The sequence below is a fragment of the Lacerta agilis genome, chromosome 10 (assembly GCF_009819535.1).
Source record: "Lacerta agilis isolate rLacAgi1 chromosome 10, rLacAgi1.pri, whole genome shotgun sequence".
Taxonomy (NCBI): Eukaryota; Metazoa; Chordata; class Lepidosauria; order Squamata; family Lacertidae; genus Lacerta; species Lacerta agilis.
This window is the reverse complement of record NC_046321.1, coordinates 66,920,398-66,934,569: the sequence shown is the minus strand read 5'-3', so window position 1 is coordinate 66,934,569 and position 14,172 is coordinate 66,920,398. Positions and strand designations below refer to the sequence as shown.

The following is a 14,172-nucleotide window of genomic DNA, read 5'->3' as shown; positions in this document are numbered from 1 at the left end:
ACTTTCTGATGAAAGAGGTGGGGGGAGGAAATTTCCATAATACTGTAACACACAAGGGCATACCATTGTTAAACGCACACATGGAATGTAATTCTCTATCAGAAAAGCTTCCCTGAAGCTGTCCTTAGCAAAGAGGTTATGAAAGATTGATAGCATGGAAGAGGAAATAAGGAAAAATAGGGACTACATGAGAAAGGCACCTCTTCTGTTTACTCCGGAAAAAAGAGATGTTTCTAGCATATGAACTGCATATGATAGGTCAAAACCAGGTCTTTGAAGTGAGCCTAGAAATGAATTGGTAACCTGTTCAGCCAAGCCAGAACTGGTGTTATATGTTCATACGTTTCTGAGCACAAGTCAAAGTGTTGGTGCTGACCTTTAAAACCCTAAATAGCCTCGGTCCAGTATACCTGAAGGAGCGTCTCCACCCCCATTGTTCTGCCTGGACACTGAGGTCCAGTGCCAAGGGCCTTCTGTTGGTTCCCTCGCTGTGAGAAGCCAAGTTACAGGGAACCAGGCAGAGGGCCTTCTCGGTAGTGGCACCCGCCCTGTGGAACGCCCTCCCACCAGATGTCAAAGAGAACAACAACTACCAGACCTTTAGAAGACATCGGAAGGCAGCCCTGTTTAGGGAAGACTGTATTTTAATATTTCATTGGAAGCTGCCCAGAGTGGCTGGGTATAAATTTATTATTATTATTATTATTATTATTATTATTATTATTATTATACTGTCCTATTCCAGCCAACAATTGCTGTTAAATGTCCTCAGTTGTGTAATATGAATTAATACCATACCTGACCTGGATGATAAGCAGATGCAAAGTAGTAGACTCGGGGGTAAAATTAGGGAGTCTATTGCAGAGGAAGATATTATTTGGCACTGGCAAAACCAACTGATGCAGTTCAAGCTCACAGATGCTCTTTGCTGCTGTTTGCCTGACTACATTTTTGTTCTCTACTGCTTTATTGTATAATTTTCAAGTATTATTGCAGGAAAGTCAGCAGGCAGTTAACATGTATAAACAGGAGTCAGATAAACTATTTATTAAGGTTCGCAACAAAGTTTGCATGCTCTTATACTGTAATGATTGTCATTTTAAAATTAGCTTTTTGCCTTCGAGCTATCGAGGTAAAGATCTACGTGAAAACTACTGCCGCAATCCCCGAGGAGAGGAAGGTGGGCCCTGGTGCTTTACAAGCAGCCCAACGAAGCGTCATGAACCCTGTGACATCCCCCTCTGTTCAGAAGGTAACACCCAAAAGGTCAACCATTAGTTGATTTCAGTTTTGCACAGAAGCAGAATTAACTTTACAAATATGACACATCACAAATTTCTGTCTTTTGAGTGCAGCTCAGATTCTGATAATTATTAGAGAACGTTTTCTTGACGCTTAAGATCCAAACTTTGTTACAATCTAGGCTGCCTTTATGAAACTCTTAAAGGTCCTTGGATGTTTTGGCAACAGAGAAACCTCCATTCTTACTTCAGATTTTACATTAGGCAAAAATTTATGAAAACTGTAATTAATTTCATAGAAGACCATGTGAATCTAACACGGGGTTGCTATTTGTTGACATACGCTTTTATCTGCAGTATTGGAATGAGGTGTTGAGCTGCAAGTCACTATCCTAGAAAAGAGTCACTTTTCTGTACTTTCAGCTGAATGCATGACGTGCCATGGCGAAAGCTATAGAGGCCCCGTGGACCACACAGAAACTGGCAAGGAATGTCAACGCTGGGACCTTCAGAGACCACACAGGCACCCATTTCGTCCAGAGAAGTAAAAATGCTCTTCATTTATTTTAAGGAAGTACAGAGTGTGAATGGAACCTGTCTGTCTTTTTGAGACAGGACTGCTGCAGTGTTGCTGCCAGTGGGGTATTGGAATCATTGCAATGCTCCGTGGGCACACCTTTTTCCATCATGAATTGGATTTCAACCCTTCATTCATGCATTTTATTAGTAACTATAATGATGTTTGCCTTGTCCTTCCAATGAGTTGCCAGGGCAGCTTAAAAATAAGGAAACAAAAAATGCAGAGCGCACAGAAAGGAGAAATCGCAGAATCTAAAGATGGCATGAAAACCTTCAGCAGAGAAGAAACTAACTGAAATGAAAGGGCGTGAGAAAATAAGAATGCCTCAGAATGGCATCAGAATGATAACAATGTATGAATAATAATAAGAAGAATATTTATTATTTGTACCCCGCCCATCTGGCTGGATTTCCCCAGCCACTCTGGGCGGCTTCCAACAAAAATCAAATACATTAAAATATCACACGTTAAAAGCTTCCCTAAACAGGGCTGCCTTCAGATGTCCTTTAAATGTCTGGTAGTTGTCTATCTCTTTGACATCTGAAGGGAGGGAGTTCCACAGGGCGGGCGCCACTACCGAGAAGGCCCTCTGCCTGTAGCTTTGCTTCTCGCAGTGAGGGAACCGACAGAAGGCCCTCGGCACTGGATCTCAGTGTCTGGGCTGAATGATGAGGGTGGAGACGCTCCTTCAGGTATAAAAGTGAGTCTCTCTGGGGATAGCATTCCATAACTGGAGCACCACCACTAAAAAGGCCCAGATGATGGAGGCACCTAAGAAGGGTTGTTGTGGAAGATCTTATTGGATGTGAATCTAGGCAATCCTTTAGGTCTGCTACCCCCAAGCTATGAAGTCTTTAAAGGTCAAAACTAGCACTTTGAATGGAAAGCCAACACTTTTATTTGGGCCCAGAAGTCAGTTTTATCCAGGTATGTGAATCCTCTATAGCAGACATAGTTTTTCATTGGGTACTTTTGAAAAGTAGACTGTCTGTAGGAATATTGCTACCTGCAACTGGAGTAGATGTTGAAGCCATCACCCAATCCATGAGCATTCATGTGTCAAGCCCAAACCAATGCCAGTAGTATTCCATTCATTTGAATGTTAATTGTTTAACATAAACCCTATACAATCTATGATGTACTGCATTGTGTGCAATCCTCATTAATTTTAATGAGGACTACAATCATACATAGCGTTGGAAATTGTTAAACTTCATATTAATTGATTACTAGAACTAACTCACTTTTATGTTTGCTCATAAAAGCTTCTAATTAAAAGCTTGAGGTAATCTTAATAGCATAACTAGGTTTTAATGAATGAGAGAGTGAAAGAAGAGAGACCATGCACACACAGGTACAGAAATATATATATATTTTAAAAACACAACTTTAAATAGCTTGTTATCAAAGTAACTTAAATAATTGAAAATATTTATGAGCTTAATCTTTACTGTTCTACAAAAATCTCTACCAGAATACTTAACCTTTAAGCTTCTCAGATTTCTGATCCTTTGCTTATTAAAGCTATAAATGTTTTGTTTTTGTTTTGCTAATATTTGATAGTGATCTAATATTTATCTTCCATCCCCCCATCCCACAGACAAAAAAAAATTGGCTGTAGGCAATGTTCACTGCTATGAGTTTTGGTTTTGGACAGTTACTTAAGTTGTTGCTGTATTTACCGGTACTTAATGTCAAAAAAGTGAATCTGAGCCAATGCAAGGACACTGCAGACTAAAAAGGTTTTGTTCTTACAGGCTTTTATCCAGCATACAGTGTTATCTGTACTTTAGAGTCCTTCAAAAGGAGCTGATAGAGTAATTTAGGCCATGCAGAATGGTCTGGGGGTATCCACACTGTAGATATAAATTAGTTTAATAGTTATTCTTTCTCTTCAGTAAACACTTGGAACAATAGATCTGTGAGGAGGGACTTAGAATCCCTAATGGAATATATATATATATAATAACAATAGGTGAATAATATTCTGTTAAAGCCATGGAAGTCAAACTTTAACTTGCAGTGTAGATATGTCCTGTGGTGTATCCGGGATGCCCAAACTTTTTTCAAAGAAGTTGAGCTTTTTTTAGGATTTTACCCAAGGGCATATACTGCCACGGGGGCCAGATTAAATTGACCGGTGGGCCGGATTAGGCCCCTGAAATGGAGTTTGGACATTCCTGGTAGGATATACATTTGCATTGATATGACTTGCATAAGTTAATTTAATTTTTTGCCTTTGGACGTTGAGGTCACATCCACACCATACATTTGAAGCGCTGTTATTCCACTTTCACAATCATGGAGAATCCTGGAAGTTGTAGCTCTGTGAGGTCAGCATCGTTAGCAAAGTATAGTTGCCAGGATGGTTGTTAAAGTCGTAAAAAAGGTAAAGGTAAAGGGACCCCTGACCGTTAGGTTCAATCACGAACGACTGTGGGATTGCGGCGCTCATCTTGCTCTGCAGGCTGAGAGAGCTGGTGTTTGTCCGCAGACAGCTTCTGGATCATGTGGCCAGCATGACTAAGCGGCGAACCAGAGCAGCGCACGGAAACGCTGTTCACCTTTCTGCCGGAGCGGTACCTATTTATCTACTTGCACTTTGACATGCTTTCGAACTGCTAGGTGGGCAGGAGCAGGGACCGAGCAACGGGAGCTCACCCCATTGCGGGGATTCGAACCACGGACCTTCTGATCGGCAAGGCCTAGGCTCTGTGGTTTAACCCACAGCGCCACCCATGTCCCATTATAAAGTGGTAGAGTAGTGCTTAAATATATGGGGAGGAGTTGACCTATCTACAGGCTACTTAATTCTGCTGTCTTTTAACTGGAGTTCGGTAGATAGAAACTGACTTTTAATCATACCGATCACTTTTAACAAACTTGCATATACAAGCATTGTTCTTGCTTCCATTGTAATGAGCTGTGTGATCACACGGCTGGAAATAAGGGAATTGGTATTCGGTTCCATGTCCTTCTTCCGTAGACATTCTTTTTGACCTTGGAATGATCATTAACTCATTTTGCGCTCCACTTGCATAACAAGTGATATTTTTTTGCACTGTAATCTACTTGGAAACCAGTTGCTAACAAGTGATATTTTTTTGCACTGTAATCTACTTGGAAACCAGTTGCTAACAGTATTGGAACACTTGTTCATTAACTGCGGAACAGTGGCCTGCAACCGGCTCCACTTTTTATCTCATGCCTGATTCCTGAATCAGGCAGAAATTGTTTGCTAGGTGTAGGTGATGGTGTAAATAACATGTCTTAATGGAAATGCATGATGTGATGTTTTTACATGGCAGGTTTTCAGCACTCCTGCTGTGCATCACTGTGAAAAGTCCTAGTTCTTTACCAATTTCATTAGCAGCTAACTTGATCTGAGTTGCAGAGCTCCACCATTTTTAGCTGATTATGGAAATTTGTATATCACATTGGATTAGGGTCAGTTCTCTTGATTTTTGTAAGATTTTGAAATATTGTGCCATATTTGTGATGTTTTAGGTTTTGAATTTTACTTTATATGTGGCTTGTAAACCACTTTGGGACAGATTTTTCTCGAAAAGCAGCATATATGTTTATTAAATTAATAAACAGGTGGTCACAAGGAAGTGTGCAACATGATAATATCACATCACACATTTCCCTTGTGGCAGGAGAGAGGAAGGACACTTGGCCTGGGCCAACTTTGTTTGTTTGTTCTTTGTGATGGTCCTGAATTTGGGGTCCTGTCCATGATGTTTTTATTTATTTATCAGGTGATAAGATAATAATGTGAACCATATGCAGGTGATGGGGATCCAAGCTTCGCATTCCTTCAGGTATACAGGGTCAAGGTTGTTTAGGGCTTTAAAGGTCAGCACCAACATTTGAATTGTGCTTGGAAATGTGCTGGGAGCCAATGTAGGTCTTCCAGGACCAGTATATGGTCCCAGTGGCTGCTCCCAGTCACCAGTCTAGCTTCCGCATTCTGGATTAGTTGGATATTAGTTACCCAAACCCCCTGATGGTCTCTCCCAGTGGCTTCATATAGATGTTGAAAAGCATGGGGGAGAGGACAGAGCCCTGAGGTACACCACAAATGAGCGCACAGGGCTCTGAACACTTGCCTCCCAACAACACTTTCTGGGCACAGACCAGGAGGAAGGGGTGGAACCACTGCATAACAATGCCCCCAGCTCTCAACCCACCTAGACGGTCCAGAAGGATACCATGGTCAAGTGATGGGAAGACTAATAGGGGAGTTTCATTGCTATACTACACACCCGAAAGACTGGATATTATATTGACATATTGATTTTATGAGAGCAAAATTCATAGGGAGAGGTTTGGAAAGCAGCCATTTGAGAGCATTGCAGCCCTTGGAAATTGTCTCTGTCAGCCCACCTGGCTTGTGCATTGCAGGTGTGAACTCCAAGTGCACTGATGGAGTCACCAGGACTGAAGACCTTACATGAGTGTATATAACACCCAGTCAGACCTGAGGACTCTCTGGGGCACTGTCAAGACATTGGCAATGCATTCAGACAGCACACTGCCGCTTATATTGTTACAAATTTCTGTACCAGCAAAAGGGAGCTGAAACTGGGTGATGAATCTACAGTAGAGGAGCAGAAAAAGGCCAGTTACTGCACATTGGGTCTTGGTAGTGGTGATGGGAATTCAAGAGTTTTCTAAAGCTTCCTACATTTCTCTACCTTCATTCTGCAACTGATAAATTTAAAGAGTAGAATTTAGCCTAGTTCTCCCTGCTCTCTGCTGGCTAGAAAGTCTGTGCTAACAGCCAACGGGACTGGAGAAATCAGGCTTAGAAGTAATTGTGCCATTGCTTTTAACAGTAGCTACTGGGGAACCCCAAACCATCCCCTTGAGTGTGTGTTGTGGGAAGACACAGTATAGCAGCAGATCAACCACATGTCATTGTTTTGTAGCTCTAGGCCACTACAACTTAATTGTAAACAATTGACATACTTACAGTACAGGATCCGATAGAGTTGCTATAAATAGCAAAATGCCAATAATATGAAATTAGGGACCCCCGTTTAAAAAAAAAATTCAGAACTCTGCAAAGTAATGAGTTGCGTAAGATTCTGTTGTCCTTCTGGAATATCTTTTGCATAAGCTCTTATTAAAACATCAAAAACAAAAGCCAACAGGAACTTGAGTATGTGAAACTGGGAGACTGCAGCTGTCTATTTAAAATCTCAGGGTTTTCTTTGACTTTTGGCCCCCAGCCCAACCAAAAACATCCCCAGTCTTAACTCTTGCTATGGCATTGTCAGTACTTTGAATATAACTTACTTATTTCAGCTTTGAGAATGTCTTAGTTGGATACAACCTAGATTCATTTCCGCAGATAGAGGACTGACCAAGACCAATGTTTTTAGTTCTGTCTGCAATTCTTCTCTAAAATGGCAACTCCAGGGAATGTAAACAAAAGCACATGCTGTGTAGTCTAATAAAATAATTCACGTAGATGATAGAGCAGTTGCCTTTAAATGTTTCCCCTGGAGGTCCAGAGCTTGGGATATGCAGCTTGGCCTTGATTAACAGCATACGTTTTAAATTTCAGTCACTAAATGGAAGTGTCAATTATACTTGCATTACTAACTTATTACAGTGGCCACCTAAATAGCAGCTTAAGTTGTAAAGTAAGAGGGGAAGCATGAAATTAATGACCCATTAAAGCTGAGAAATGCCTGGGAAGAGCCTTTCTATCTATTGTTAATCACAGTTGCCTGGAATCCAGAAATAACAAGCACTGATGGAGAGCGTTAAATGAAATTGTAGAGAGAGAGAATCAGAAAGAGAGAGAGAAAAGAGAGAAGAAATTTTACTACCTTTTAAAAAGCTGCTACTCTGGAACTTGTCTAGATTTACTCAGATGCTGAGTCCAAGTATCAAGTAAGCATAAAAATAAATTTTGATGATATGCAAAGTAGCAGAGTAGTTTACAGCTAGGAAGCTAAATAACTCTTCAAGGTGATTGGTAGCTTCTTTGTAAAGACTATACAGTGTCCAGACTTTTAATATTCAAAATAACTTTACTTTCATAAACATATTGAAAGGTTTTTACTTTATTATACATACCATGTATAATAAATGTAACATAAACAATTATTTCTAAAAGAATAAGCAAATGCTATTCATTCAAGAAACTGACAATTGTCTCAATTCCCCCCTTTACTTCTTTCAGTAATTCCAGGACAAAGGGTATGGAAATAATTAAAATGAGAGAAAAATATTGACAAGATAAAGGAGGGCAGAGGAAAACTGTGTTTCCCCCCTTGCAGTGCTGGAAATGAGGGCATGGCCTCAAAATAAGCAGACTTCTAAAAATAGAGCTATCATTAGCACAAAGTTTATTGAAAATAGCTTCCAGTTTGAACCCAGGACTGTTGAACCCATTTCCTTAATGAGTCTGGCATGCCAGGAAGTGTTTATATTGTCCACATTTAATTGGGCTATTTGAAGATAACGGAGTAAAGGTATTGTGTCAAGCCAGACACTAATGGGAGGTTGCCCAATTAGCAGAGTGACCTTGTTTGATGCCCTGCAGCATATCAAAACTGTTCTCCTCCAGATATTACAGCTGCTGACTGCTTTTTGATGGCAACTCCTCGTCCCACATCTGTAGGTACTTGGCACCTCACATGTTAGGATTCCTGTTTGCCCTAACTGCCTCAGGACCCTGTCAGGACTGGAGGTCATTTGGGCTGCATCTTGTGTGCCAGGCTGACTTGGTTGACCCGCTTGTTGGTGTGCTTTGCAGATATCCTGACAAAGGCCTTGATGATAATTACTGCCGCAATCCAGATAATAAGCCGAGGCCGTGGTGCTACACTCTTGACCCAAACACCCCCTGGGAGTTTTGCACAATTAAAACGTGTGGTGAGTTTAATGCAAATGTTTATTGTGACTTTCCTCTTTCCTTAATCTAGACTAATAATCTATCTGAGATTGTCTCTTCACTGCATGGCAACCCTATTATATTTTCTGTAGGTTTCAGTCCTGTTGCTTATAAGAAGGACCCCTTGCATTCTTTGGTCTTTCCCCTGTTCTCTTACCCAATATGCTCTCCCCAGCCCTCTTTGTGCATTTTATGTGTAAAAGACTTCTCATGCAATTTCTGGGGTGTGGGTGCTATATTTCTGGCCTTCCACAGGCTCCATCAATCCCTCTCCACATGCATAAATTTCCCTGGAACCTGCAGCCCTAATAACATAATTAGTCTAGTCTTGAAAGCAGATTTTAAGGGTAGCAGCTCAGAATTTATGAGACAGAGTTTGCCTGGGCACAAGCAAAGGTTGGGACCTAGAAAATGTACTAGCACCTTGAAGGTTGTAGTGGTAGACAATATCTATCTTCCACCTAAGCACACTCTGAAGCTCCTGTGTTGCCCCAGAGTTCTTGAAAACCCAATATAAAAACAACTATATTAGATCAATGCTGCTGCAGGTCTCCTGAGGTCGGAGTTCTTATTGGTGTGGGAAAAGATGAGATCTGCTTCTGCATACATCTAGCAAATACTATATCTTTCCCTGCAATCCACTTAAGCAATGCAACATGTATGAGACCTTGCTATTTAAGGTAACAAATATCTCAGAAGCAACTGTCTAGCAGTTTTTACTTTTATGTTCGCAATTAGCATACTAAACAGTGCTGAAAAATCTCTCCTGGGAATAAAAACATCTGGTGCATTTATTGCCATCTGGACTTCATGCTACCTGAATGTTTGACGTCCAAACTAAATTGATCAAAGACCCGATCTTGCTTAGACTTGGCATGTTCCAAACATTTTGAGGCTGCTTCTCTCTTCTGTGAGCCTGAAACTGCTAAAGAGCATTTTACCTTTTCTTGGAGTGGTAATCTATTTGCTCATGAATCTCATATAAGAAAACCAATTTTCTAGTATTAGAAATAAATAGTTTGAATGACAGGTTTAGGTTTATTAAATTTATATATTGCTGCCCACAACAAAAAGTTCCAAAGTGATATACACTGAGATTAAAATTGCAATAATAAAAACAGATAAACACAGTGAGGATAAAACATCCAGTCACTGGTGCTGCCTGAATGCCTGGGGAAACAAAAATGTCTTCTTGGTGCTGGAACATTAACAAAGTTGACGCCAGGTGGGCTTCCCCGGGGAGATGAGAACATTCTATGGATGGGGAGCTACTTGAGAAATGGCCCATTCCATAATGCCTTCCTCCAGATCTCCCAGTGGTGGCAGCAAGAGTAGGAAGGAGAGCACAGGAGAGCCTTCATGCCTGTCTGCCTGCTCCGCTGACCTGCATGCTTGGGGCTTCTCAGGCTTCCTTTGTCCTGTTTTACCTTGGGTGCATGTGTGAACTCGTTCGCCAGAGTGCAGAAATAGTGTAGAGAGATATGCACAGTGCTTCCCCCCCCCCCCCGCCGCCTTAAAAATGTTTAGGGGTCCTCTCATTTTCTTACTCATATTGAAGTACTGCCCCTCAATGAGGCTAAATTTAGATTCACAAAATGTTTAAGTGTATGCGTACCCCTGCGTACCCTCAGGAAAAAGCACTGGAAATTCAAGATAGGAATCTTAAGGGGATTTATTCTGTCTTTTCTGTTCCTGCATGAATTTGCAATTCACAAGCTGTAGGTAACAAGGCATTTTTTACCAGTGGCTCACTTCAGGAAATGACTCTGAACCACTTTGTCAGGAAATGACTCTGAACCATTGTGATCATAAAAAAGAATGCAGTGGAAATGTACAACTGCTGCACAAGAAAATATTGATGCCCCAGTAGGAGTTTGAATTTCCTTGAATTGCATTATTGCAGTTTCCTTAAGGAGTAGTTTGATATTTTTCTCTGCAGTAACGTTTGATTTTTCTGATGTATTTGTTCTATGTTATAGCTCCTTCCTAACATTCCTAGGAGGGACGCGGGTGGCGCTGTGGGTTAAACCACAGAGCCTAGGGCTTGCTGATCAGAAGGTCGGCGGTTCGAATCCCCGCGATGGGGTGAGCTCCTGTTGCTCGGTCCCAGCTCCTGCCCACCTAGCAGTTTGAAAGCACGTCAAAGTGCAAGTAGATAAATAGGTACCGCTCCGGCGGGAAGGTAAATGGCATTTCCGTGTGCTGCTCTGGTTTGCCAGAAGCGGCTTTGTCATGCTGGCCACATGACCCGGAAGCTGTATGCCGGCTCCCTCGGCCAGTAACGCAAGATGAGCACCGCAACCCCAGAGTCGGACACAACTGGACCTAATGGTCAGGGGTCCTTTAACATTTGTCCAAAAGTACACAATATGTGATGTAACTAATCACTTTGCTGCAAAAACATCACAGATTGTTGTACACTTCTGTTAAAGGCAAATTTGCTTTTGCAAATGGTACACTCTCCGTGATGATCATTAGTATTCTAGAGGAGTCAGGAATAAATAATGTTAGATACAGAGAGAATCCATTAGCTTAGTGGGACAGCACATGCTTTGCACTCACTTCCCATGTTTTACTTTGCATGAATAAGGTCGCCAATTCAATCCCTTATATCTCTAATTATGTTCCTGATGCGGCCTCAGTTCCATAAACATTTCCAATTATCACAAATTTGTAAGTAGTTAAAATAAGCCTTGTGCTTGCCTGCCTGAGTGACTCATTTGGGGAGCTACCATTTTCCAGAATTCTGTTCAAAACAGTCCACACCAGACTGAGTGCAGCTTGCAGAGACATCTGCAAAAGGTCTTGAGACAGAGAAACTTGTTGGCTTTCCAAACATAATACTCTAGGGAGAATTTGATATCAGATTTACAGGAGCACAGCCACTCTTTAAAGTGCACAAATATTAGCTTAATAAAGCCATTAGAATATTAAATGTAGGAATGTATTCATTTTAAAAATCAGATACTTTTGCATTAATCCATAATTGTGTGTGATCTACATAGAACAAATCCAGGATGCCAAAACACTGATTTGTGTGTTTAATTTTCCATGCGCAAAAACTCTTTTGACTGAAGTAGAACCAGGGATTTAAGTAGTTAGATGGGTTTATAATAGATTTCGTCTTGTACATGTTTATATGACTGGGGTTACAAAAACAAAAGATGCCTCTTGAAGAATTACCTTTGTATTTACCAGCAGACTTTACATTTAAAAACTAATCTATATTCCAGGTTAGACAGTAGGCCCTAATTGTGCTAGCAGATGTGAACCCACAAAATCTTAAGGACTTTATAAAGTTTGAGCTATGGGTAATTCAGGCCAGGGTGCATAAACATAGAGCCTTTACAAGGATTCCTAGTATTCTGCTTTTGGGGAAGCATGCAGTTGAGCAGGAACAGGGAGAGAAAGGCACTGTGAATAGAAACCTGGTGTTTAGTGGTATTCCTGCTTACGTCCAAAGAGAAGTGCAGTGGTACCTTGGTTTAAGAACAGCTTAGTTTATGAACAACTTGGATTAATAACTCTGCAAACCTGGAAGTAGGTGTTTTGGTTTGTGAACTTTGCCTTGGAAAAAGAACATGTTCCGCTTCCCCTTGAGTGTGTTCCATTTGTAAATTGAGTCCCCTGCTGCTATGGGAAAGCATGCCTTGGTTTAAGAATGCCTTGGTTTAAGAACGGACTTCCGGAACGGATTAAGTTCGTAAACCGAGGTACCACTGTATTAATAGGAAAAACCTTGGAAATGAAACAGAGTGGCTAAGTATTATCCATTAATGTGTTGCAGAACGAAATCTTAAAACAGTCACAGAATCACAGCAGACAAAAGTCTTTCTCATGCAAAGCAATTGAACATTTGAACTGTTGGCATTCAGTTCTTTGGAATTCATTGCTAGCCTACCTGTATGTGGAAGTAGCAATTAGCTAAGATTATGAATGCTTGAGGAATTTAATTTCTGTGAAGTCCTGTGTGGACTAACCTCCTTCTAAATTCACACTTCTCCAAGTTGTAGTTATCCAGCCAAGTAATGTATACAAAAATGACAGTGCATATAAATGCATGTATTAGTGAAAATAGCCTACACAGGTGCGCTATATTGCAGGAGATTGCTTTTGCAGATTTTTCATATTGGAAGAAAATTGTACTAAAATGTTATTGAATTTTCATGGAGATTTTCTTTTTTTAAAAAAACCACAAATTGATGAGGAAAGGTGGAGAACTGAACTTAAGATCTGAAAAATGAGAAATGTGCAATATTTTCCCATTCCTATTCAGAGTAAGTCTCACAATGTTCAATTGGGCTTGTTGTTTAGTCATTTAGTCGTGTCCGACTCTTCGTGACCCTATGGACCAGAGCACTCCTGTCTTCCACTGCCTCCCGCACTTTGGTCAAACTCATGTTAGTAGCTTCGAGAACATTGTCCAACCATCTCGTCCTCTGTCGTCCCCTTCTCCTTGTGCCTTCAGTCTTTTCCTGGGAGCCTTCTCTTCTCATGAGGTGGCCAAAGTATTGGAGCCTCAGCTTCAGGATCTGTCCTTCCAGTGAACACTCAGGGCTGATTTCCTTCAGAATGGATAGGTTTGATCTTCTTGCAGTCCATGAGAGTCTCCTCCAGCACCATAATTCAAAAGCATCAATTCTTCGGCGACCAGCCTTCTTTATGGTCCAGCTTTCCCACATAAATGTGCATAAGATTGCAGCCTAAAGGGGTTGCCTTGTTTCCTAGGACCCAATGTATCTTTTAAGTGGTCTGCAGGAATCAAAAGAATGAAGTGTAGAACATTCCCCTTACGTCAGGTTGACTTGCAGGAAGGAAAGCAACAGCCATGTCTATCTTTCTAGCTCAGAATGTTGTGGACAGCTCTTCAGCAGCAGGTGAGACGAAAGAATGCATCAGAGGTCAAGGAGACGGGTACCGTGGAACTATAAGCACCACATGGAGTGGCACTGAATGTCAGCCTTGGGACTCTCAGACTCCTCATCAACACAACTTCACATCGCAGAACTATAAATGCAAGTGAGTAGGGCCTCATGGGTGACACCATTTAAATGGCAGTGATTATGACTTGCAGAATCATTATTAATCTTCAACCCAATAAATACTCAGGTGACTTGTAGAGTGTGATATAAAACATACTTTACTGTCATGTCAAAAACTGTCTAGGAATCGTAGCTATGTTTCTGAAGTGTTGCTTTTCGGACAACTCACTGAATCTGATTTATATAACTGCTCCATGTTTGGTGGACTCATTTCATGGATCCATGAACAATCCAATGTGGGAATCTTCTGAGCTCTTTTTCTGGCCTGCAAAATTGGTGCATAACTTGTGGTGTATTCATAGTGCCTGATGGAGTCTAGTACCGGCTTCTCACTGTGTACCTGGCAAACTGTAGTGTGGTGGTTTTATGTATTTGCACGTGGACTAGCAAGAAAGG

At 41.1% G+C, this 14,172-nt stretch overlaps 1 protein-coding gene across 4 annotated transcripts in view; it reads left to right on the top strand.

Annotated features, from left to right (window-relative positions):
- HGF (hepatocyte growth factor) overlaps positions 1-14,172 on the top strand; it is a 53,336-nt gene that overhangs the window by 20,106 nt on the left and 19,058 nt on the right. For 2 of the 4 annotated variants that reach the window (XM_033162424.1, XM_033162422.1), the window contains exons 5-8: positions 1,125-1,252; positions 1,665-1,785; positions 8,597-8,715; positions 13,579-13,753. In XM_033162424.1, the coding sequence (XP_033018315.1) occupies positions 1,125-1,252; positions 1,665-1,785; positions 8,597-8,715; positions 13,579-13,753 (543 nt within the window). Of the gene's footprint in view, positions 1-1,109; positions 1,253-1,664; positions 1,786-8,596; positions 8,716-13,578; positions 13,754-14,172 lie in introns of all 4 variants that reach the window. The other 2 variants (XM_033162421.1, XM_033162420.1) reach the window with 1 other exon arrangement.